General features: G+C 44.1%; 1 protein-coding gene across 3 annotated transcripts; it reads right to left on the reverse strand.

Moving 5' to 3' along the window:
• Nucleotides 1–5,868: 5,868 nt before the first annotated feature.
• Nucleotides 5,869–25,752, reverse strand: LOC133370439 (uncharacterized). 3 transcript variants are annotated; one of them, XM_061596769.1, is made up of 5 exons: nucleotides 25,687–25,752; nucleotides 16,661–16,737; nucleotides 10,364–10,539; nucleotides 9,013–9,057; nucleotides 5,869–6,202 (listed from the first exon to the last, which is right to left on the reverse strand). In XM_061596769.1, exons 1-5 carry the CDS (start codon nucleotides 25,704–25,706, stop codon nucleotides 5,909–5,911), a joined length of 612 nt encoding a protein of 203 aa, XP_061452753.1. In that variant the 5' UTR covers nucleotides 25,707–25,752; the 3' UTR covers nucleotides 5,869–5,908. The 3 variants fall into 3 exon arrangements, 1 of the variants encoding a protein (XP_061452753.1); XR_009759133.1 differs by lacking the exon at nucleotides 5,869–6,202 and having other exon boundaries at nucleotides 8,632–9,057; nucleotides 16,661–17,083; nucleotides 25,687–25,708; XR_009759132.1 differs by lacking the exons at nucleotides 5,869–6,202; nucleotides 9,013–9,057; nucleotides 10,364–10,539 and adding an exon at nucleotides 15,512–15,845 and having other exon boundaries at nucleotides 16,661–17,083; nucleotides 25,687–25,708.
• Nucleotides 25,753–26,191: the final 439 nt, after the last annotated feature.

The following is a 26,191-nucleotide window of genomic DNA, read 5'->3' on the forward strand; positions in this document are numbered from 1 at the left end:
AGGTCACGTGATCTACTCTCGACTCTCTTTCCTCTACTCCCACTCGCCTCCCTCTGTCCGGCGGGACTGGGACGTAGTAGGAGGGGATTGGTTGGTTGGTGCGTGACGGAAGCGGAACACCCACCAATGGTCGTGCTGGGATGTCGGTCAAAGGTCACAGGAGGAAGAGACGGGAAGGAAGGAAGGGGCCTGGGATCAAGAGCGGAAGTACAGTTTCCAAATCTAGGCAACAACATAGGCTGGTCTAGTCGGAAGTAAACCCTTCGGGGCTCAATGGGACTTACTCCCCAGGAACTCTGCACACTGTTGAAGACCTACCAGGGATCCTCAGCCCATTTTATTACCCCAGAGAGATCCCCATTGAATTCAGCTGGATTTACTCCTGAGGCTGCATAAAAACCCCCACAATTGAAAGCACATCCCACCCACACGCACCACACACCCCAAATCCTGGAAATTGTCGTTTGATAAGGGTGGTGAGCATTGCAACTCTTGTCAGGGGCAAACTACAGTTCCCAGGATTTGCGCACGTGTGCATTTTAAATGTATAGAGTGTCATAAATGTGCCTATCAATGTATTGTCTTGCTGTGTGCTCTAAAACTATTGACCATGAGGGGCAATAGATACAGTTAATCAATTGAAAGGGCCCCTGCCTGAATTCTCTCCTAGTTAGTTTGCGCAAGTTTAAGCATGCTTCTGATGGATTAGACAGATATTCTAAGGGCTATCATCACTTCCACTTGCTCCTTCTCCTTCCCACAATCCTCTCCCTACCCTTTTGATTTCAGCTAGTGTAGATGATCAGGCTTTCCTATCCACATGTACTTTTCTTAATAAAGAGTTTATTTTGTTTAAGATAAACACCACTCTTTCATATTCTTTTATATCTCCAGTGAACTCTGCTGCATAAAGCAACTCTCTTCAAGGCCTTGGTGCAACGCGAAACCTGCATAACACCTACACAGCCTCATTTGAATTTCTGCTGCCCCCTTCCACACTCCATCTTAAGGCTTCAGGATGCACTCATTGCCTTAATCACCAGCCAACATCTTTGTCTCTCTCTTTGTTTACCATCTAGCCAGATGAAGAGTTCTAGAGAACTCAAAAGCTGGAACACTATTTTGTGACATTTTGGTAAGCGAGGGACAGGCATTGGCCTGATATGGATTTGGGGATGTTTCTCATGGGCCAACACAAGGAAGCCCAGGCCTGGGAGTATGTAACAATTAGCTCCTGAAAGGACCATCAATAGCTTGAGAGAACTGCTGGGGCATCCCCACCCTTGCAGCTTCCCAGGGGCTTCTTGGGAGAGTCCTGTGTGCCCTAAGGGATGGCAGAAGCCTGGGAGCTTATTTCATCAGCTCTTGAAGATAAGAATATTCTTGGCATAAGAATATTTTGTATGGCAGAATGTAAGTGTAAATGTAATAAACAAAGAAACATGGTTACATTTACTTTTCAAGTGACTACTAAGGCTGAGGTTTTAGAGATACTTACTAGAAAGTCAGCACCACTGAATTCAATGGAACTTAACTGCCAAGAAAACATATTTGGGAGCAGGCTAGAGGATCATGCCTGGGGCCTGATAAGTGTGTCATCAACACATGAGAATGCAAGAGTGAGTTTAAGACAACTTGACCACTTTATTTAATATTGCAAAGAATCCAAACATGACAATGAAAGAAGTCTGATTTGTCATTATCTGTACAGCTAAGGTGGGATAAGAAAACACCAGCGCCATTACATTTTGATACTGCACTTTTATCAAAATGCTCAAGGTGGCATACCTCTCCTCACAATTTTATCCTCACAGCAACCCTGCAAAGCAGATTAGGCTGAGAGGAAGGAATGGCCAACTGTGAGGTTCATGGCTGGTGGGATTTCCATTCAGCTCTCCTGGATCCTAATCCAACACTCTTAACCTATATTAAAAATAGTCTTCATGAAAATTCATCATAATTTTAGCACAAATTTCTCCCAAATCAGTAAAAGTGTGTTTAACGTGGTTCAGATATATCGTGGGGATGACAATGTCTCTCGAGTAAAATACTGTTTACAAAATGCAGCTACTTTCATTATAGTGTGAAAGCCTTGTAACATGGGCACATCCCTTGCCCTTAACCCCCAAGTTATATTGAGCTTCTAGGATATGCATATTTGGAAAACAATTGTCCATAATAATACATGTGAGTATGTTTTTGTTAATATAATACATGCTTCCCTAGTAGATCCATTTTTGTACACATTACTTTGCTGGAGAACTTAATTGCAAAATTCAGATAAATGCACCTTTCAAAAGATGGTTGCATTTTGGTTGTCAGGTGGTTTCGTAAAGTGCAAATGAGGTAAGCGTGCCTTTAAATGCAAACTGAATCGAATGTCTCACCCATCCCTAGTTTCCACTTCAGGTCATTCATCCCTTGCTACTCCCTTGTCTTTTGCTCTTGTCTTGTAAGCTGTCAGAATTTAGATTATAAACTCTTGGGGGCAAGGACCGACTGTCCTCATGTTATTTATGTTGTTCTGAGAAGCATCATGTCCATGGATAACACTATATAAATCTTCCAGTGTTTGTTGGGGGATGAATAGTAGGAACCACAGAGATTGCAGCCTCAGCTGATGACATTAATCCCCCCCCACCGGTCCAGTGGGTCTTCTTTCACCTGGAGAAATAAAGAAGACTGCTTCCAGAGGCAATAATAGAAATTGCTTGTGTATTTTTTTTAAAAAAACAGATTCAAAATCACTTAGGAGGAGAAGAGATTTATCGAGGAGATGCAATTCTGAACAGCAGGAAGGCCCTGTCTGGGTTACTCAGCTGATGAGGGAGGTGGGTGACAGAAGATGCAGATGGCAACATCTTGCCTTATGAACCTTAAAATTGCTGTCTCTGGGAGCATCACTGTTCTGGCTGTAGGTTCTCTTATGGGAAGGACCTGCCAGATGGGATTTGTCCACTGTGGCGAATTAAGCTCCACAGGGAATCCACACAGAGGAGAAATCCTGGAAGGGGAGCAAAGCAAGATGGTTTTTTAAATCAGGGACATCTGGCAGTTCTCTTTACTCCGCAAGGGGGGGGAGTGCAATGCCCCTATTTGATAAATTCTGCAGAGGTAAGAAACTATAAACATGGTAGGTTCATGCAAAACCATCAAGCAGATGCTGGAAATTTAGTCAACTGCTTAGTGTCTCTTCGGGATATAAACTAAACCTCCTCAGCCAAATGTATGCTAGTTTTCCCATTTTACCAGCTGGGTGGACAGGGAAGGGAGAGAGGGATATGGGCAGTGCTTCATGTCTGCCACCATCTCAAGGCGGCGCCAAAATAGTGCAGAATGTCATATGTAGAGCAGAATTCAGATTCCTGAAATCTTAGCACTCCTCCAGGTTAGACCATGTCAGGTCCTTATTGCCTTTTAAGTTGAGACCTATCCCAGTCTGCATCTGTGTTAGAATTGCTTTTAATATGTTTTCTTTAATAATATGTTTTTAACCCTTTTTTAAGAAAAATGTTTTTAAAGCTTTTTTTAAAAAAAAATTTAACGTTGTTTTGTTTTAATGTATTTTAAGGTCTTTTTATGATGTTTTAAAGTGTTTTAGCATTTCTGTTTGCCACCCTGGGCTCCTGCTAGGAGGGGCGGGATATAAATCAAATAATAAATAAATAAATAAATAAATAAATAATAAAAATATTGAGCCTTCATTCTAATTTGCTTGTGGGGTGTTTCTATGTCTTCCTGTTAATCAATCATTTGTTCACCCCAAACTTTTCAATGTTTTCTCTGTCACTTTCCTAACTGCAAGTAATCCATTCCTTTTTAAAAGTGGATTTGTTGTGCTAGGGTGACAAAGCACTTTAATTATCCAAACCTAAATTTCTGGAATGTGCTTGAATCCTTCCCACAAAAAAGTAGCAATCTGGGGGTGCCCTTTCATTTCATTTTTTAAAAAGCAAGTTACTAGCTTCTACAGCTGAAAATAGGCTTGAAATCTGAGGATAGTTCCAGCTGAAATCTCAGAAGCCATAAGTGTGGTGGAAGTTCACTGTCCTACTTAGGTGTATTTTGCCGTCACCATGACTGCAAAATCATGATCAAAACAGTAAAACACTGCATAGCAATTTATGCAAAACAACTGCATGCTTGAAGATTTTAATGCCATTTTATGCTGTTTAATGTTTTGTTGGTTAATTTTATTGTGTGCATCTGCTTTTACTGATTAACCTGCCCTCAGCCTGGCGGTGAAGGGCAGGGTAGAGGCTGCATAAATACAATTGATTTCTTTTAATTTGCACCATGTATTCAGTCTGTAGAGATCAGTGTCTTCCAATGCAAGATTTTAATTATTTTAGGGCAGAATTTACACAACCCTATGTTCTTTGTACCCACTTCAAGACATCTTTAGTGCCTGGCTTATCTCATCCCTCTGATGTAACATCTTCTTTAAAAAGAATAATGCATTTTCCCTATTTCTTTTCAGTGTTCTGCGTTTTAAGTCCTTCTGGGCCACAATTTGGTCTCTTAAACCTTCTGGCTGATCTTTTCTGCTGCCGGATTAGCTTCTCATAACTAGTTCCTTGGGAGCAGACTTTCCAACTAACAGCTCACATCCCAAACTTGAAAGGTCAGAAACGTTAACCCCCATCAATAAACACCCTCTTGCTCATGGCTGAAGCATCCATCATAGCCAAACAAATAAAATAAAAAGTGGTAGGGGATGTTCCGCCCGGAGCAGAAGTTGTTCGCACAAAAAGGAAAAAGAAACAGAAGAGGTGGCAGCAGGACTCAAAAGTCAAAAGGTAACTATTTGCTAGGGAATCGGGGCCACAGGCATCAAAACTACAGCTCCCAGGATTGTTTGGGGGAGGTTATGTGCTTTCAACATATGGTGTATATATACAGCCATAGGCAGTTGGTACTACTGCTAGAAAGGAGGGTGCTTTTTAATGAGGTTATTGCTCTGATTTCTCTATTATATTAGAACATAGGAAGTTGTCTTATACTGAGTTAGACCATTGGTCTGTCTAGCTCAAGATGACCGGCAGTGGCTTCAGGGAAGGCGTCTCTCCCAGCCCTACCTGGAAATATCAGGGGCTGGATCTGGGACTGTTTGCATGTAAGGCTGATGCTCCACCACTGAGCTAGAGCCCTTTCTCAAAGCTGCTACTCAAAGCTGCTCCTGGTTGCTATTAGGGTTGCCAGGTTCTTGGCCTGAGACTGATCCTGTATCTTTAGGAGAAGAGAAAGTCAGCCAAGTGCCGGTGTTCTTGCAACTCTGTAATGGGAAAAACCACATGGTGGAATTCTTCCTTCCCCCTGCACAACTTTGAAAGATACAGAAGACCTCTTGGAGGCCAGGCCCAGCAGTCTTAACAACAGTCAGATAAAGTAAAGGAAGCGGTACTCACCGGTTGTTGCCTGAATGTCCTTCAGAAGGAGCTTTGACAAGGGAGACAGATGTATATTCTCCTGCTTCCATTCACATGGTAGGAATTCTGGTCATTTCCCCTTCCATCTCAGAGAGGCAAAAACATCAGTGGCATTTGCATCCAAAATAGCCAGTGCGTCCAACACCATTGCCACCGATGCGTATCCACCAGAATGTCCGGTTAGCATCCATTTGCCAGGGCAGCCACCACCACCAGTTTGCCAGCACTGCCACTGCCCGAGCACATCATCTTCAGGACCTTCCCCATGCAGCTGCAGAATGCAACACAAGTTGTCACCCTCCGTGCCTTTACACAGTGGGGTAGACCCAGGCTCTTAAGGTGCTGATCGTGCAAGAGATGACCTCCGACAGATGAGGCAATGACTCCCCCATGTGAACGAGACATGCTAGCCCACTGCTATGAAAGAAGTCAAGGGGGAAGGGGCCATTTGGAGGCCAACAGGCAGGCAGTGCACCTCTTCATGGAGCAGGGGGCGGACAGTATTTTCTACCCAGGTTGGTCCGAGTTCTGCAGTTCCATTGGAGCAGTTCCAGCAGCCTGTTTAGGAACACCAGCATAGGCTGCTCTGGGTGGTAGTGGCAAGACTGGCATGTGGTGCAGCGATGGCCCCAGCTCCCTCTTTGCAACTTCACCTTCATCTGTTGCAGGCGGGTGACGAGCCGAGATAGGAGGAGCTCCATGCGCTTTTCCTGCTTCTGCTGGATCACCTGGAGCTCCAGATGGAAGCAACTTAGATTGTCAGCATAGCAGACCTACTGGGACAAAAGGAGGAAAAGAAACAATGTCCAGTGGCATGGGACGAAGGGGAGGCAAAGTAGCACTCATGCCTGCTACAGGCTGGCAGTGGTGAAATTGGCTGCAAGATACTTGGGCAGCCTTCACCAGCAGATGAGGTTGGACTACACCTCCTCCCATCAGCTCAAGCCAGTGCACAACCTCAAAAAGAGGCCGAAGCACTGTAAGGTAAGATACCAGGAAAGAGTCCCTGTGTGTATAGATGTTTATTTGCGAATGCTAGAAGCCTCTGGGTTGCATTCAACAAAATTCTACTCAGAGAAAACCCACTGAAATTAAAGAACCTAAGTTAAACTTGTCTGTTAATTTCAGTGGGTCTATTCCAAGTAGGATTAGCACTGAATACCACCCTCTGAGTCAAGATGGGCAACCTGGAGTGCTTGGTCTTGGAGGACAGCATGGATATAGTGGACATAATGGAAACCTGGTGGAATGGAGAGAACCAGTGGGACCTGGTTATCTCTAGACACAAAGAGCTGTTGTTGTGTTCACCAAAGTTTTACTCAAGTTGGATCCGTTGAAATTAATGGACCTGTTTTCCTATCATATTCATTAATTTCAAAGAGTCTTCTCTGAGCATGGCTCATCTTGGATACTACCCAAACTCTATAGATAGGGAAGGGCATATTGGGGGTGGTATCACTCTGCATATCAAAAAGAACATGGGCTCCAGAGAGCTAGAATTACTCTGGGTGGTGGTACAAGGGCCCCAAGCATAATTTAGTACTTGGAATGTACTATCATCACCCTGACCAAAATGCCCTAAGTGCTGTTGAGCTGCAGGATGCAGCCAAGAGAATAAATGCTGTAGTGATGGGTGACTTCAATTACCCACACATAGATTGGGTACATGCATATTTCAATCATGAAATATTTTTTCTAATTGCCCTGGACGACTGTGCCCTAGAACAATTAGTCATGGAACCAACCAGGGGGGCTGCAACCCTGGACTTGTGGCACCCAGGATCTGGTGCGAGATTAAACCAGTTGGGAGCACTGAGCATAGTGCAATTAAATTATTTGTTTGTTTATTTATTTATTGTACTTATATACCGCCCCATAGCCGAAGCTCTCTGGGCAGTTTAAAATAACTAAAAACATTAAAACAAATATACAAATTTAAAAACACATATTTAAAAAACAATTTAAAGCACATGCTGATTTATTTTGTTCATCATTTTAATATGTTTAAATTGTGTTTTATTGTATTATAAATATTGTAAATTGCTTTGAGACTTTTTTGTATAAAGTAATATACAAGTCTAATGATTGAAATCAAAACCTTGTTGAGGGTGCAGCAACCAGAACTGTACTCACTATTCCAAGTGTAGTCTCAGGATGGATTTGTATAACGGCATTATGATATTGGCTGTTTCATTTTCAATCCGTTTTCTATTTGCCTTTTTTACAGGTGCTGCACACTCGGCTGCCATTCTCGTTGAGCTATCTACCACAACCCAAAGGTCGTTTCCCTTGCCAGCCACTGCCAGTTCATAGGGAGCTGCCTCACGCAAACTCAAGCAATTGATCCATCTAGCTCAGTCATGTCAACATGGCAGTGGCTCTCCATGGTTTCCGACAGGGGACGTTCCCCCCCCTCACCTGGAGATGCCATTGGGGATTGAAGCTGGGCCTTTCTGCATGCAAAGCGTGTGCCCTGCCACTGAGATATGGTCCTTCCCCAGTGTTTAGCAATGGTTGGGTCTGGCCAAAGTGCCTCTGCTTTTACAGGCACCCAAGGCCAAGCTTGTGTAGAAAGAGCTCAAACCCTAAATAAAAGTTGGGTTGGAAGAAACCACTGAACAGCAGCCGATCACCAATCCTTTTGGGCTGTTGGGCATTTTTGCAAACTGGAGAGACGTTTGTGGGCACCACACACTCCCTGTACACACACACCCCAGCCCAAAGCCTCTGGAAGACACCAGGATGGCAAAGTAGTGCGACCAAGCTTCATCATGTGTAAGTGAAACAATCCCATAGTCTCCCCCTGTTGGCCCCTGATTCCACTTCCTTCCAGTGGTGGCTAGTGCCCATTGAGCCTGGCAGGGTGGAAGACAGAGCGGCCAATGGTAGGTGGAGTTGGAACTAATATCGGAGACTAAGGAGGAGGAAACTGGCAACCAGTGCCATACCCTGGACTGGCTGTAAGTAAGAAGGCAGGTGAAAGCTGGCTGAGAGCAGACTGAAGTTGGTGGGGCAGTGCCACATTTGCCCTAACAGAGCAGCCTTCACCTTCTTCTGCATCATGTATAAGCTCCTCAGGGCAGGGACTTGTCCTCTGTAAGACACCATTCACACTGATGGCACTGCTACAGATCTTTGGGAATACCTTGTAGGGATGGTTGCCCCTAGCATGCCTTGCTTGCCCTCAGCATCTTGGTGGCCACTGTCAAGACACAGGATGTTGAGGCAGGTGGCTTATTGGAGCTCTTTTGACAGCTCTTATGTTAACCGTCGAAGGCGGGGATTATCTTATGCGGCTGTTCTTACCTGCTGCTTCTAGATTTTGCGATTTTGGTTACACTGTTGTCTTTTTATTTGCTTTATCTGTTTATAAGCCCCCCTGGAAAAGTTGGCTTTTGTTTTGAAAAAGTAGGATAGAGAAATGATTAATCAAACAAACAAATACATAGCTTGAGGAGTCCATTTCAGGGTGGGGGGTTATGCACGGACAAGCACCAAGTTCACAGGCTGCTTGTGAGGAAGAAGATTGTGCCAAATACCCCCCCGTCCCGCGTTGTAAATATTGTCTGCCGGAGATACGCACAGTGATATTGTCTGGGGTGAACAGGGTCCCGTCGCTGGAGTTGCCCTAGAGGAAGATATCAACACGCAGTTAGAGAAAACAAGGCTCCATCTTCAAAATTGTTTCCCAAGATGTTTTCTTTTGAATGAGGAGAATCTGGCTCCATGTAACACTAATCCTGTCAAAAGTCAGGGCAGATGGATTTGTCCATTTTGGTTTCTCTCCATTTCCCGTTTTTCCAGACTTAAAGTCAGTTCTCCATATTTCTGCAGCAATTTCTGGTGCTTTTCAAAAAAATTCCTCACGAAAATTTGTCAGCATTTGAGTGTGTGTTGCTTCTAATACACACATTTTTGCAGTTGCAGCTGGTGGCTCCATGTCAGTGAGACAGTGGAATCCGCTCTGGGTTTTAGGTGCTTCAGCACCTCAAAAATTCGGACGAATACCCGGAGTGGATTCCACTGCCCCACTGACATGGAGCCACCAGCCGCCACTGCATTTTTGTGTGCAGTTTTGACTAATATGCACACAATTTCCCCTAAAATATGCATGTTTGTACGCATTGTTTGGCTGGAGAACTGCATTGAAAATTTGGAGAAGTGTGACTTTCGAAGGACGGCTGTGCTTCAGCCAACGTATTAGTTTGAAAAGTGCAAATCAGGTGGCTTCTCATTAAAATCTAATTTCTCCCCTATCCCTAGCCAAAAGGAACTGCGTGATGTAAACCAGGCTCAGAATTCTCAGCTCCCCCAGGAAATGAGCAAAGAAAGTCGGAGGAAAGAAAGAAAACAATAAAACAAGGAAAGTTGGAGCAAAGAAAGCAAGAGTTGGCTGCACACTCCCTCTCGTTTGGTTATCATTGTCTCATATCTACTAATTGTGATCTCAGTTCTCGGAATGCCAGTCCTCTGAGCAACACCCACGCACTAGAGGGAGGTATCAGCAGGTCCAACGAACTCTGAAGTTCGCAGAAGTTAAAAAAATGCTTAGGAAAGAAGAAATCTTCATTAGGGAGGCAGGGGGGAGAGAGAAAAGGGGCCCCATCTGCACTATACATTTCAACTATATCATACCACATGAAACAGGCATGGCTTCCCTCCAAAGAATCCTGGGAGATGTAGTTTAAGGGTGCCGAGAGTTGTTAGGAGACCCCTGTTCCCCTTACACAGCTATAATCGTTAGAGTTCCCTGGGAAGAGGGATTGATTGTTAAACCACTCTAGGAAGGGAATGGGGGGGTGTCTCTCAGCACCCTTAAGAAACTACAGTTCCCAGGATTCTTTGTGGAAGCTGTGACTGTTTAAAGTAGCATAAGAGTGTTTTAAATGTATGGTGTGGATGTGGCCTCTGCCTCGTGGCTGCTGCCCACTCACCACACACTTGATGATGCTACGTAGAAGTCCGATGGACTCTTTCTGACATAGGTGCTGCCCACTGGCAAGGAGGCCCATTAATGACATGGTCAAGAGGAAACCGTAGAGGTTCTGCAAGGCTGAAGGACAAGGAGTATCTCCAATCTTGGGCATCACGCCGCCACGCTGGCAAAACTCTGCATGTACAGCCACACTGTTAGATTCTTCTGGAGTATCCTAAAACAAGCAGAAATTGCCACACACACAAACAAAAAACCTAGCCCCTGTCCTTGCTTACCATCAAACAATCTTAGTGTGTTTGTAGAATCATCCCTGAGTTAAGATAGTCTGCTCCCAAAGCCATTCCTGACATGCATCTCTTTGTAAATAGGATTCTTTGACCTTGCTAACTTTCATGCATATATCTCCACTGCAAATTTAAAGTGGTCTAATGTCACATGAACAATCAAGGAATCCTGGGAATTGCAGTGCTGTGAAGGAGCTGGAGATCTCCATCAGAGGAACCATACACAACTATAGTTCCCAAGGTTCTTTGTGAGAATCTGTGACAGTTAAACCAACTTCAAATTTATGATGTTCTTTTTATTTTTTACCAAATGCTGAATCTACATCCAATTCCCTGCTAACTTAAAATGGATGCTACTGTTAGTGGATGGGCTGTGGGACAGTCATTCTTTCTGTTTAGTCTATATTAATATGTCCTCACTTTGCCTTTGATCTGTCTGTTGCTGTGGTGGAACACATAGGCCACCTTGGCATTCCAGTGATCTGCGTGCAATGAAACAGGAGGGTTGGCAGCTGGAGCGCAGGTGGCGCATATCTCGGTCTGAACCTGTCTGAACATGGGTAAGGCTGCACTATCGTGCCTACCATGTGGCAGTGGTGAAGAAAGCCTACCTCTCTGCCACAATTGAGTCTGCAAGTAGCTGCCTGGCAGAGATTTTCTGAGTGGTGAATGGGCTGGCCAAGAAAGAGTTGCTCTGATACCCCCAGAGGCCTGCTGTAATAACTTGGAAGGCACTTTAGGGACAAAATTTATCAGATTTGGACAGAGGTGGATGCCACAGTTACAGCAAGTCCAACAGAGGCATCAAGAGCACTGTTTGCTCCACCTGTATCGGATCAGTTTCAATTATTGTGGCCTGAAGATGTGGACAAGCCGCCTGAGGAAGTGCGGCCACCACCTGCCCCCTTGACCCTTGCCCATCCTAGCTGCTGAGAACTAGCTGTAGGGGACTGACTAGGTGGATCCAGGGAGTTATTAATGCTTTGCTGAAGGAGGGGGAGGTACCATCTGCCTTGAAGGAGGCGGTGGTATATCCCCTCTTAAGAAGACCTCCTTGGACCCAGAAGTGTTACACAACTACTGCCAACTGGCAAATATCTCCTTTTTGGGCAAGGTGCTTGAGAAGGTGGTGGCAGTCCAGCTTCAAGCCTGCTTGGAGGAAACTGATTACCTGGATCCATTACAGTCTGGCTTCAGGCCTGGCCATGGCACTGAAACTGCCTTGGTCGCCCTTGCTGATGACATTTGTCAGGAGAGAGATGGGGGGATGCGGCCCTACTCATTCTCCTTGATCTCTCAGTGGCTTTTGATATGGTTGACCATGGTATCCTTCTGGAACGTCTGGAGAAGGTGGGGGTTGGGGGCACTGTACTTCGGTAGTTCCGCTCATACCTCCAGAGCCACTTCCAAAAGTAGTTATGGGACGCTACTGTTCAGCACCATGGGAATTATCCTGTGGTGTTCCGCAGGGTTCCATCTTGTGTACTGCCTTCAAGTCAATTCTGATTTATGGTGACCCAGAGCTTGGAAAAGTTACTTTTTTGAACTACAACTCCCATCAGCCCAATCCAGTAGCCATGCTGGCTAGGGCTGATGGGAGTTGTAGTTCATCATCATCCCTCATCCCTCATCATCATCATGGCCTATCTTCCCTACCCTAGTGTCTTCTGGACCACAACTCTCATCAGTCCCAGCCAGTACAGTTGTTTGATAGGGCTGATGGAATTTGCACTCCAAAACATCTGGAGGGCACCAGGCTGGCAAAAGCTGATGTAGGTTGCAATGACTCAGTCATTCCAGCCCAATCCTCATGTGGTTTGCTCTCTGCATCAGCAATCTTTGTTGCTTTTCCTTAGAATCAATTCCGAACTTCATCATGCTCTTGGAGAGAATCCAGACAAACATCTGGCAACAGACTTCAAAAACATCTAAGAAGATATTTTCAGAAATCATCCTCCCTGCTTCTCAAAGGAGCAGATCCCCATAGCATCCCCAGATGCTAATCACCATGAAAGGGAAGTGTGTTAGCTACAAAGAAGAGTCTTCTCAGTGGCTTACTCATCTCCTTTCCTGCTGATTGGAGCCAATCAGAGTGAAAGGACAAGGAAGCATGTTAGAAGACTCTTCTTAGTGGCTGACACGCTCTCCTTTCATGCTGATTTGCTCGTAGAACATTGGAGACATAGGAACCCTGCTCCCAAAAAAGCAAGGGGTCTTCGAATCCAAGACGACTACACCCCTGTTAATAATAATGTGGGGTAGCAGATCAGCAGCCTTTATAAGGAGTGCTTGCTGTTTCCCTCTGTGCGCACTCTGCTTGTATATGTAAACAAAGTTGCCATAAATCTCCAGTGCTCTCTAGTCCAAAACAGCCCAGACGTAAGTTATCCTGACCCTGGAATCAGAGCTTGGAAAAGTTACTTTTTTAAACTCAACTCCCATCAGCCCCAGCCAGCATGGCCACTGGATTGGGCTGATGGGAGTTGTAGTTCAAAAAAGTAACTTTTCCAAGCTCTGCCTGGAATGCCCCATCGCTCAGTGAGGAACAGAAAGTATACAACATCACTATGCACCTCAGTTGTTTTCTCCTAAGCAGAGACACAAAACGCTCTTTAGCCTCCCTCTCCCCACCCACCCCTCCAGTATGAAAAGCAGCAGATGCTCTGGCAGAAGCTGCTCCTTATGTGCCTCATCTGTTCACTCTAATGGGCGAGCTGGGATGCACCCAATGGGAACTGATGTGCATACAGCGCTCCTGTCGGGTAGGACTTCAGCGCAAATAACTAGGGCCCTGCTCAGCAGGAGGGCTCCCAAACACAGAAGGTTGGCTTGCCACATTTTGAAGGAAGTGAAATAATACACATTACCCACTACAGAGCAGGGCCCCCAGAAGACCATTAAATCCAGAATCTAAAATGACCTAACTGCACCACCATATACATTAGTCGTCACCAATCTGGTGCCCTTCAGGTGTTGCTGGATCACAATTCCCATCCTCCCCAGCCAGCACAGCAGTGGATAATGGGGGTTGTAGTCCAACAACTTCTGGAGGGCACCAGGTTGGTGATGGCTGGTGTACATAAAAGGGTGGCCATGTGTCCCACTTTACAGAGGACAGTCCTCCATTTGAAGGGCTTTCAGAGGGCAGTTCTCTATTTGAAGGAGCCCACTCACAGTTAGCAGCTGGATAGCAGACTGAGCAGCCGGGCACACAAGTCAGCTCGACACAGTCTTGCCTGTTAGGGTGGGATGCATGGCTATTTCTATTTAAATTATAGTGATAGTTTATTTCTAAATTTGCATCTCTCTCTATATATTAGCATGTTCAAAATTTACATTGGATGGGGAACGTCAGGCTTGGAGGGGGAGGCGAATGAATGCATAAGGATGATGCATCTCACAATTTATACTGGTCTGGAAACACCCTCTGGGGTTCAACATTTAACCTTTTACTGGTATTAGGCTAACAGAAAACAATACAGATATTTAGTAAACTTTCAGAATTTACTGCACATTACTACAGCAGACTCCAGATTTTTGTGTTTTATGTTTGACTTCTCTCTTGGCTTAACACTGAAAGATGGCCCTTGACATGATGGATTGGGGTGCCTCATATCACCTAGGGGAGCCTACCATCTTCTTGTATTAAAGTTCAATTCCTGGACAGATCTGCATTAGAATTCTTGCAACATCATTTTTTTTCTTAAAAAAAAAAATGAATTATTACATCTTGGAGTACCTTAGTATAATATACAGTCATTATTACAACATCTCTGGTGATAAGGCACCATTTTATCACCTTGGGTTGTATTTAACCAACTTTTACTCAGAGAAGACCCATTGAAATTAATAGACCAAAATTAGTCATGGTCATTAATTTGAATGGGCCTGCTCTTGAGCAAAAGTTAGCTGAATACAATCCCCATTTTTTAAATTTTAATTGATCTTTCAACTAAATGCTAATCTATCTATCTATGAAAGAGAGGTACAGTACTATAACACCCTAATGCCATTGCATTGCTGTAATAAAGTGTTACAGAACGTTGGGTTTTATTCAACTAAGTCCCATTCAAGAACATGGAAAGTGATGAATTTAAGTTAGTTGGATCCATTAATCTCAATGGTTCTACTCAGAGTAGGACTAGCACTGACTACCACATTAGTATGGGGTTGTACCAGGGTCACAGGGGGTTGCAGACCTGTTACTTTGGGGGGAGAAGGGTCCCAGCCAGCTCCCTATATATGAGCCAATCAGCATGGAAAGGGAACGTGTTAGCTGCTGAGAAGAGTCTGAGAAGAGCTGGAGCCAATCAGAGTGAAAGGTGGTGAGTCAGCTACTGAGAAGACTCTTCTCAGTAGCTAACATACAACCTCCCTTTTCATGCTGATTGGCTTCTAGGATGTCTGCTGTAGTGGAGTGTGGGCTCGCAAGATGACAGGCAGAGCACAAGAGAGGAGAGAAAATGGAAAAGGAGGTGTGGCTGTGAAGGGCATGAAAGGAACCTGCACTTCTGAATTTGCCACTACACTACTGGTTGTTTCCAGGTAAGTTTACCCAGGGTAGACCCAATGAAATTGATGAAGCTAAGTAAGTTGTTTCAATCGGTCTACTCTGAGGACAGCTCAGCTGACTACATCCCACAGTGTTATAGCACCATACCTGTCACAAGCCAGGAAAGTATGTTAGTGATCGTTAAAAGGTGAATTAAAAAAATTAAAATGGGAAGGTCATAACATGGCACACACTACAAGGGTTGGCTCCACCCCCAGCAGCTCCCTCACACCCAGTGGGGTAGCAGGATGGACCCACAGAAACAGCACAACACTCTCAATAGCGTGGAAAGTAAACTGCAATTTCACTGGTTGATTACAACAGAGGACCAACGCCTGGGTACCGCTTGGAATCAGCCACTGTCTTGGAAGACAGTGAGGTGAGGCAGAGGACGCTTGTGCTGTGGCCAGTACTGAAGCAAGATTCCACTGGTAGTCCAACTGGCTTCTGTATCTGGAACGGGGCAGGAGACACCATCTCATCCTCCTCCGGGTGCAAAACGTCTCTTGAGCCAGCCCTGGAGCAGGGAAGGGTTTGCTCCTCTCCTCCAGAGTCATGGTCCCAACCCAAATCAGGGCCCCTCCCCAAGACTGGACATCTAGTCATAGATCTTTGATCCATCATCTAGTTTGACTCTTGGACACCTGTTTGAGGGAGATGCTTTCATCATTTTATACCCGTCATAGATTTTGTTTTGTTTTGTTTATGGTTTTAAAAAGGCTTCACGGTTTCCAACCAAAAAGTGTTAGCAGCCAGTTTGTAAGGATGGGCTTTTGTATCTAAAGTCTTCTCTGGCCTAAGCAGCTTGCTGACTTACACAACACTCCTCCTCTCTGGGGGCTTTTCTTATAGGCCTCTCTGCCTAAACCAGACCCTTGCAGCTGTTAAGTAGTTTGCATCCTTTGGATACTTGACTGCTTGCCAGTGGGCAGTGATGACCAGCCAACATTTCTAAGGTTAGCAGAAGCGGCTTGCTCAATAACCTGTGCTGACTGTCGATTGAATAAGTTAAGACACACAGCCCACATTTTCTGGAGCTGCAGAAGGCAAGGGAGACTGAGGCAGAGAGAAGGGTTACAACTGGCTGCAAGGAGCCTTCAGGATGCTCCAGGTGGGGGCTACTTATTCTGGGGAGTAGGCTAATGCTGACATACTAGCACCATCTGCCCACGGCCAGCCTGCTCCACCACACTCAGTGCCTGGACCAGGAGGCATCTCAGCCATGCCAAAAGCCCCCAGTGCTTCCCTATCGAACGGAAAACTAAAATCCTCTAGCACTTTGCAAGGTAAGCACTTCGCTCTTGCAAGACCTTTCTGTTCTGCACACCTGTTTCCAGCTTGAATGCAATTGATTCACAAAGCAGAGGTAGACCTGTAGCTCTTGGGGTTGTGGGAGGGGGCATTTAAAGGACCCTGCAAACAAGAAAAGCCAGGCACTCCTTTCCCCATACCTACTCACCAGGCCAAAGGTGCTTGTCCAATGTTCTTTTCCTCTCCCTCGGACTTCTCCCAGCGTTGTACACCCTTCTGCCTGGACTGGAAAAGAAACACTAGCGGCGTTGCATGCCCTGGATGACCCAGTCTTTGCCACACCTCTCTTGCCTTGGGATGGCTGTTCATCATTAAAATAAGGGGATGACTCCAAGATATGTGCTGGCTGTCATGTCAGTCGAAGGACAGCTGCCAGTACAATCACATCCCTTCCAGTAGACAATGTCTTTTTATTGTTATAAAAACAATCCAAAGAATATATTCCCAGAGAGAATTGAGTCATTGCAAAGATGAAAGAGGAATATGTCGAGCAATACAGCACGCATTGGATCTTCTTGTAAAAGCTTCAACCGTACTACTTTTTATGGTTTTTTTTAAATGTTGCTGCTTTCTGAGAGAGAACCATAGAATAGTAGAGTTGGAATCACACAGAATCTTAACTGGAACCTAGCAAGGGTGAGTTCCTTTCTCAAACAAAATGTGTTGCTGTTAAGCAAATAATTCTCTAGGCCTGGGTTGTATTTAAGTATGCTATCAGAGGAGATACCTTAAAGACTTTAGAGATACATTTTTTTTTAATCACATCATTTGTACATAATTTTAACTCCTTGTCTAAAACAAGATCTCTCTGTGGGGAAAAGTAGCTCTCTGAACTGTGCCACATTTCTGAAGAAAGCATATCATATTTTGATACCAGGGTTTCTCCTTCAATGGACTAAAGCCAATAATTCAGGATTTGTAACAAACTACACCTAAATATCACCTAAATATGGAAAATTGATTTGTACAAACTTTAGTTAGTTAATAAGCCATTATATGGCTACCTAATCACTTTGAATGAGTTCAAATCTCCAGGGTCTGATAAACTGCATCCTAGAGTATTGAAGGAATTGGCTGCAGAACTCTCAGAACTGCTGTCAATATCTTTGTGAAATCATGGAGGACGGGTGAAGTGCCAGATGACTGGAGGAGAGCTAATGTTGTCCCTATCTTCAAAAAGGGCAAAAAGGAGGAACCGGGGAACTACAGACCAGTCAGCCTAACATCAATCCCTGGAAAAACTCTGGAGCAGATTATAAAGCAGTCAGTCTGTAAGCACCTTGAAAACAATGTAGTGATTACTAGGAGCCAACATGGATTTATGAAGAACAAATCCTGCCAAACTAATCTTATCTCATTTTTGATCGGGTATCCTCCCTTGTAGACTGTGCAAATGCTGTGGACATAATATATCTCAACTTCAGCAAAGCTTTTGACAAAGTGCCCCATGATATTCTGATTAGCAAGCTAGCTAAATGTGGGCTGGATGGAATAACTATCAGGTGGATCCACAGTTGGCTCCAGAATTGTACCCAAAGAGTGCTTATCAATGGTTCCTTCTGAAACTGGGCAGAAGTAACAAGTGGGGTACCATAGGGCTCGGTCCTGGGCCCCGTGTTCTTCAACATTTTTATTAACGACTTGGATGAGGAGGTACAGAGCATGCTTATCAAATTTGCAGATGATACAAAATTGGGAGACATAGCTAATACCGTGCAAGACAGAAACAAAATTCAAAGGGACCTTGATAGGCTGGAGCATTGGGCTGAAAATAACAGAATGAAATTCAACAGGGATAAATGCAAAGTTCTACACTTAGGAAAAAGAAACCAAATGCACTGTTATAAGATGGAGGATACTTGGCTCAGCAATATGACATGGGAGAAGGATCTTGGAATTGTTGTTGATCACAAGCTGAATATGAGCCAACAGTGTAATGTGGTTGCAAAATAGACAAATGCTATATTAGGCTGCATTAACAGAAGTATAGTTTCCAAATCGCGTGAAGTATTAGTTCCCCTTTATTCAGCACTGGTTAGCCCTTATCTTGAATACTGCATTCAGTTTTGGTCTCCGCACTTTAAGAAGGATGCAGACAAACTGGAACAGGTTCAGAGGAGGGCAACAAGGATGATCAGGGGACTGGAAACCAAGCCCTATGAGGAAAGACTGAAAGAACTGGGCATGTTTAGCCTTGAGAAGAGAAGACTGAGGGGAGATATGATAGCACTCTTCAAGTACATGAAAGGTTGCCACACAGAGGAAGGCCAGGATCTCTTCTCGATCATCCCAGAGTGCAGGACACGGAATAATGGGCTCAAGTTGCAGGAAGACAGATTTCAACTGGACATCAGGAAAAACTTCCTAACTGTTAGAGCCACACAACAATGAAACCAATTACCTAGGGAGCTGGTGGGCTCTCCGACACTGGAGGCATTCAGGAAGCAGCTGGACAGCCATCTATTAGGAATGCTTTGATTTGGATTCCTGCATTGAGCAGGGGGTTGGACTGGGTGGCCTTATAGGCCCCTTCCAACTCTACTATTCTATGATTCTATTAAAATCTGAACCAAACTTCTCTCCCACCTCTCTGTGCAAGTCACAGACTCCATTCTGAAGATCACAATCAGCAGTAAGATTCATCTTCTGAGCAGGGCTTCCACCAACACTCAAACTGCATAAAGCAATTGCACTAAGAGTCCCTCTAGACTGCTATTTTCTTGCAGGTGTATTCTGCAACATGTCCTTGAGACAATAATCGTGCATTAATGGTGGATTTATTCTGCTTTAGTCTGTTCTGAGATGCTTCCACAATGTTCTCACATTGTTGCTGTCCTGAAGGGCTGCAGTATAGCAAAAGCAGAACAAAAATAAACCAGAACATTCGTGGTATAAGAAGTTACAGGATTTCAGCAGGAAATTGGAGGATATGTACAGGCTGGAAATGAAGCCATGTGACTGTTCCAAAACTTTTGCACGTACAAATGGTATTGAAAGCAGAATTATGTGCAACTGGTCTGATAACATCATGAGCACCAATAATCTTGATTGCACATTAAAAATTACGTCTGGAGGGGCCCTGTATGCATGGAAGGTGGAAAAATAAAAGTCTGGCTCCTCTCCATTTGATGCAGGTGGCCACAACAGGGATGATGATCTGTGGTCCTTCGTTCTGTTCCAGGTTGCTGTCCCTGCCTTGACACCTTCTCAAGTGCAGTCAGGAAGTAAAGTGATGTAGCCAGCTTTTTTTTTTTACTGGCCTCTACTTCCATTTCTGGCCCACTGAAAGCAGCTTGATCTGCAGAAAGTAGCAACTCAACCCCTGCTTGGGGCACATCCCATATAGGTGTCTGCTTTACTACTGTGAGAACAGAATGAATGCTGCACTAGATGGCCCTGATCCAGCTACAAAGATCTTCAGATGTTTTTCATGTCCTAATACTTGTCTCCCTGCAGCAAAAAAAGCATCACCTGCTAAAACCTGGAGGTTGAAGAGCTGGTAAAGACTCAGAAAGAGGCTTTTGGCCGGTTTCTTCCAGACAGCTGGCAGAGTGCCACACCCCACCAATTAGGCTAGCACCACTGCCTGACTGCATGCCCTTGTCCTTCCAAGCAGCCTTGTGCGTAGAAGCAAATCTTTTGCCATACTCTCTTCTCTTCCTTGTAGGGCAGGTCCAGGTGCAGGCACACTTCAAAGGGGCAGATTATCTATAAAGCCCTCCACAACGGAGGGCCAGGTTATCTGAAAGACCACATATGCCTATACGAGCTTGCTTGGATTTTAAGATCCTCCGGAGAAGCTCGTCTCTCTGTTTTGCCAGCATCTGGAGCACATTTGGTGGGAACTCAAGGGAGGGCCTTCTTGGCCCCTGCTCCCGAGCTCTACAGGTCCCTTGGCAAGGGCAGCACCATCCTAGCTGGCAGGCAACAACATTCCGATTTGGCCTGGTCTTTGGTCCTCTCTCTTGAGTTCTGCTGTAAATATACTGTAATTGGTTTTTATGATTTGTTTTTATTGTTGTTTGTTTATCTGCTTTAGTTTTAAAGTTTGTTGGCTTGTTAATTTTTTTAAATAAAACTTTATACTTTATTGTATTGTATTGTTTATTGCCTCCTTCAGCACCATCTGGATAAAAATGTAACAAACAAAAAGAAAAACAAGACAGGAAATGGTTCCCGCAAAACATGATGTTTCCATGGCCAGTGTGTTATGTCTGTTCAATGCTGCTTGTTCTTGCAGTGGAAAATGGCAGCTCAGCCTCTAGGGCAGCCATTGCCAACCTGGCGCTGTCCAGACGTTGTTGGATGGGAGCTGTAGTCCACCAACATCTGGACAGCACCAGGTTAGCGATGGCTGCCCTAGAGCAGCCTTTCCCAGTCAGTGTGCCTCCAGATGTTGTTGGACCACAACTCCCATCAGCCTCAGCCAGCATTGCTAATGGTCAGGAGAGATGGGAATTGTGGTCCAACAACAACTGGAGGCACACTGGTTGGGAAAGGCTGCCCTAGAGGCTCCCCTTGCCCCAATCTGTTCTTTTTTTGGGGGGGAGGTGAGCATGGTTATAAGGGCCACACTGTATGTTGCGTAGCAAGATCTGACTTTTGGGGGGCTTTAAAGCAGCAGCAGGGAAAGCTTCTGAATTAGGCCAGGGCCCAGCACTGGGGGAGCAGGAATTTATCCAGCGGTGGAGAAGTCGTGTTCCTCCAGCTGTTGTAAGGCTACAACTCCGATCAGCCTAGGGATGGAAGGATCGGTCCATTTCAGTTCTCTCAGCTTCTGATTTTCCCACAGTCTGAAAGTCAGTTCTCCACATTCCCTCAGCAATGTGCTTTTTTTTTTTTAAAGAATTCTAATGGAACTTCATCAACATTTAAGTGCTAATTTCTCCTAATAAACATGTTTTTGTATGCAGATTTGATTAATGGACACATTTTTGCAAGCCACTTCTTTTAACTGAATGCATTTTTGTGTGCTATTTTCACTAACATTTATTTTTAATGCACATTTCCCTCTAATATATGCATCTTTGTAAGCATTGTGGGAGTGGGGGTTGTGTCATGTTGTGTCAAGTTGATTACAACTTATGGCAACCCTATGAATCAGCGACCTCCAATAGCATCTGTCATGAACCACCCTGTTCAGATCTTGTAAGTTCAGGGCTGTGGCTCCCTTTATGGAATCAATCCATCTCTTGTTTGGCCTTCCTCTTTTTCTACTTCCTTCTGTTTTTCCAAGCATTATTGTCTTTCAAGTGAATCATGTCTTTGTATTATATGTCCAAAATATGATAACCTCAGTTTCATCATTTCAGCTTCTAGTGATAGTTCTGGTTTAATTTGTTCTAACACCCAATTATTTGTCTTTTTTGCAGTCTATGCTATCTGCAAAACTCTCCTCCAGCACCACATTTCAAATGAGTTGATTCTTCTCTTATCTGCTTTTTTCACTGTCCAACTTTCACATCCATACGTAGAGATCGGCAATGCCATGGTCTGAATCATCCTGACTTTGGTGTTCAGCGATACATCTTTACATTTGAGGATCTTTTCCAGTTCTCTCACAGCTGCCCTCCCCAGTCCTAGCTTTCTTCTGATTTCTTGACTATTGTCTCCCTTTTGGTTAATGACTGTGCCGAGGTATTGATAATCCTTGACAAGTTCAATGTCCTCATTTTCAACTTTAAAGTTACGTAAACTTCTGTTGTCATTACTTTAGTCTTCTTGACATTCAGCTGTAGTCCTGCTTTTCTAATTTCCTCCAACTTTCATCAGCATTTATTTCAGATCATTACTAGTTTCTGTAGTAGTATGCTATCATCTGCATATCTTAAATTGATATTTCTCCCTCCAGTTTTCATACCTCCTTCTTCTTGGTCCAATCCTGCTTTCCGTATGACATGTTCTGCATATAGATTAAACAAATAGGGTGATAAAATACACCTGTGTCTCACACCCTTTCCAATGGGGAACCAGTCAGTCTCTCCCTATTCTGTCCTTACAGAAGAACACCTGGATTTAATCCACAATGACATCTGCAGACCCTTACCTATAATGATACCAGGGAATATTTATTTCCTTACGTTTATAGACTATTTTTCAAGATATGTCTATGCTTACCTCCTTAAAGAGAAAAATGAAAATTTAAAAAGTATGTGGCCAAAGTGAGCAATAAATTTGGGAGAAAGCCCAAGACTGCATGCACTGACAATGGTGGTGAATACACAGGGAAAGATATTGAAGAATACCTAAAGGAACAAGGCATTAAACATGACAAAACAACTCCTTATACCCCAGAACAATATGGAGTGTCAGAAAGGAAAAATAGAACAATGTTAGAAATGACAAGAAGTATGCTTCTCGATGCTGGATTACAAAACAAATATTGGGGGGGGGAAACAATCATGACAGCCACTTACTTGTAAAATAGCCCACTAAAGGCAGAGAAGCAACACCATTTGAACTGTGGAATGGAACCAAGCCAAATGTAAGGGATATCAGAGTGTTTAGATCCAAGGTGAATGCTTATATTCCCAAAGAAAAGAGAGGCAAACCAGACTAAAGAAGTGGAAAAGGCATACTTGTTGGCTATGACTTGACCTGCAAAGGCTACAGAATACTTGATCTACCACAGAAACAGTCAAGGTGTGTAGTATTGCATACTTCGACTAAATACCACGACTAAAGACTAAATACCAGTAAAATGACAGAAATCAAACTAGATATCCTGACAGGAGAAGAAACAGTGCATCAGCCGCAGCAAGAAGAGGCTGTGACCTTTGAAACTTCAGGTGAACCCGAGCAAGAAGGGGATGCAAGAGCTGATCAAGAGGTGAGACGCTCAAGCAGACCCAACAAAAGGATGCCACCCAGTAGGCTGTCTTTTCTAACCAGAGTGGAGGAGACACCAAAGCCCTCAAATTGGTGAGACGTTGAAGGGATGCCAGATACTGAGACCGACAAATGGCTCCAGGCTGCTGGAGAAGAAATAGAATCTCTTCACAAGAAGAAAACATGGACTCTTACAGAGCTACCAAAAGACAGAAAGGCCATTGGATGTAAATGTGTCTTTACAACCAAATGAGGTGCAGAAGGGAATATCCTGTGCTACAAAGCTAGGCTAGTTGCTAAGGGATACTCCTCACATATGGTGAAGATTATTATTAAACTTTTGTACCTGTGGTTAAACACATTTCTGAAAGGACACTCCTCAGTATTGCAGCTTCAAGGAAGATGCAGATTCAACACCTGGACATAAAGACAGCCTTCCGATATGGATATATTGAGGAAGATATATTTATGCAGCAACCATATATGTTCTATATTGTTTTAAATTTTTTAATTGTGTTTTAAATTGTTTTTTAAAAGATGTATTTTAAATTGTATTTGTTTTTGGTTATTGTGAACCGCCCAGAGAGCTTCGTATACAAGTTTAATAAATAAATAAACCACCAGGGTTTGAAGAACCTGGGAAAGAAGAACTGGTGTGCAAGCTTCAGAAATGCATTTGTGGCCTGAAGCAAGCCTCTAGGGCCTGAAATGACAAACTAAACCAACTACTATTTAAGGAGGGGTTCACACAAGGAAACCCCTGCCTATACTCGAGGATAAACAATAATAGGTGAACATTCATCTTGACCTATGTGGATGATTTGGTCTTATGTCACCAAGGCAAGGAAGACAGTGTTGAAATCATGAGAACTCTTAACAAGGAAATAGATGTGAAAGACCAGGGAAACATCTCTTACTGTCTTGGAATCCAGATGGAAAGGGGAGAAAATAGAAGCTTCTTCATTAACTAGAAACAGAAGATAATGGACCTGATAGAGCACCTTGGGCTGACAGAAGCCAATGTAGCAGAAACACCAATGGAAATAGGCTTCTTTAATGACAACAAGACCAAGGAACCACTGCAAGACAACAATCAGTGCAAGACTGCAATTGGAAAGCTCCTGCACATAACAACTGTAACAAGACCGGACATTGCAGCAGCAGTTGGGACACTTTGCAGAAAAGTCACTGCACCAACAAAGAAAGATTGGATTGTAGTCAAGAGGATAGGAAGATATCTAAAGGGAACTGCAGATCTGAAATTGATGCTCCTGCAAGCAGTAATCCCAGACTGGTGGGCTATATGGATGCAAACTGGGCTGAAGAAAGGGAAGACTGAAAGTCCACTAGTGGGAATCTGTTCTATTATGGAGGAGGAGACATCAGTTGGACTAGTAAGGAACAGTTGTACCCTTTCCTCCACAGAAGCAGAATACATATCTGCAGCACAAGCATGTAAAAAAGCAACCTATTTACACAGTTTAAGACTTTGGAATCAATGAACCAAAGCCAAATAGAATGCATGAAGACAACAAGAGCTGTATTTCGCTCTCCAAATCAGAAATGGCGACATAGCAAACAAAGCACATTGATACCAAGTACCACTGCATGAAAGAGAGAAAGGGCTCATTGAGCTGAAGTGCTGCCCTACAGAAGAAATGGTGGCAGATGTTCTTACCAAGCCACAGCCCAGAGAGGGTTTTCAGGATTTTCATGAAGTGACAGGAGTCATGAGTTGGAGTGCAAGACATTGAGAAGGGGTGTTGGAAATTTCACTTCAGTCAATGCATTGTCTTGCTGTGTGCTCTGAATCTATTGACCATTAGGGGCAATAGATATAGTTAGTCAGTTGAAAGGGCCCCTGCTTTCTGCAAGTTTAAGCATGTCTCTGATTGGTTAGACTGATATTCTCAGGGCTATCATCACTTCCACTTCCTCCTTCTCCTTCCCACAATTCTCTCCCTACCCTTTTGAATTCAGCTAGGGTAGATGATCAGGCTTTCCTATCCATATGTACTTAATAAAATGAGTTTATTTTGTTTAAGATAAACACCACTCTCTTTCATATTCTTGGGCTCCTGCTCGGAGAAAAGGTGGGATATAAATAAACAAATAAATAAATATTCTTCTATATCTCCAGTGAACTCTGCTGCATAAAGCAACTCTTTTCAGTCAGGATTGCAGATGCTGCATATTCAAACAAACCAAGGTCAAGCACAGAGAATCAGTCAAGTCAAGAATCAGAGACAGTCTCACAACAGTCCCAGGTCAACAACATCACAGGGAGTGCAGGCAACACAGACACAGAGCAAGCACAAAGCAGAGAAACAAGAATAACGCACTTACAAACCAAAGATTTGTGCCATTTCCTGGAAGTGGAAGGCTCAGTAGAGATGCCTTATATACTCTGGCCTCCTAAACCATACCTAACCACAGCTGCTGGCAGTGAAGTCATATCAGGGATTGTTTACTCACAGGTAGACCCATTACTCATGAGTAGACAGATGACTCTGGGTCTGTAGATGCATACTGTGGTGTTATTCAGCCTAGACCCAAACCTTTTGGCCCTGGCACTCTCAAAGACTGGGGTGGAGGATGGCTCCACCTCTTCCTCTGACAGTTCCACAGGTTCTTCATCAGGTATCAGCCCAGAGGGCCCCTTAAGGGGATCTGCAGCATTGGATTCAGGGTGTCCTGCCTGCTCCTCAAGGTTCTTAGCCTATGGGGTGCCTAGTTCATCCTCTCCATGTTGGGGGGGCACATGGAGTGACAGCAAGATGTCCAAGGACAGAGCTGTATGTGCCACATGGCTGAACCTCCTAAGGTATCCCGCTGCTCCCATGTGCAGTGG

This window comes from Rhineura floridana, chromosome 15, assembly GCF_030035675.1.
Source record: "Rhineura floridana isolate rRhiFlo1 chromosome 15, rRhiFlo1.hap2, whole genome shotgun sequence".
NCBI lineage: Eukaryota > Metazoa > Chordata > Lepidosauria > Squamata > Rhineuridae > Rhineura > Rhineura floridana.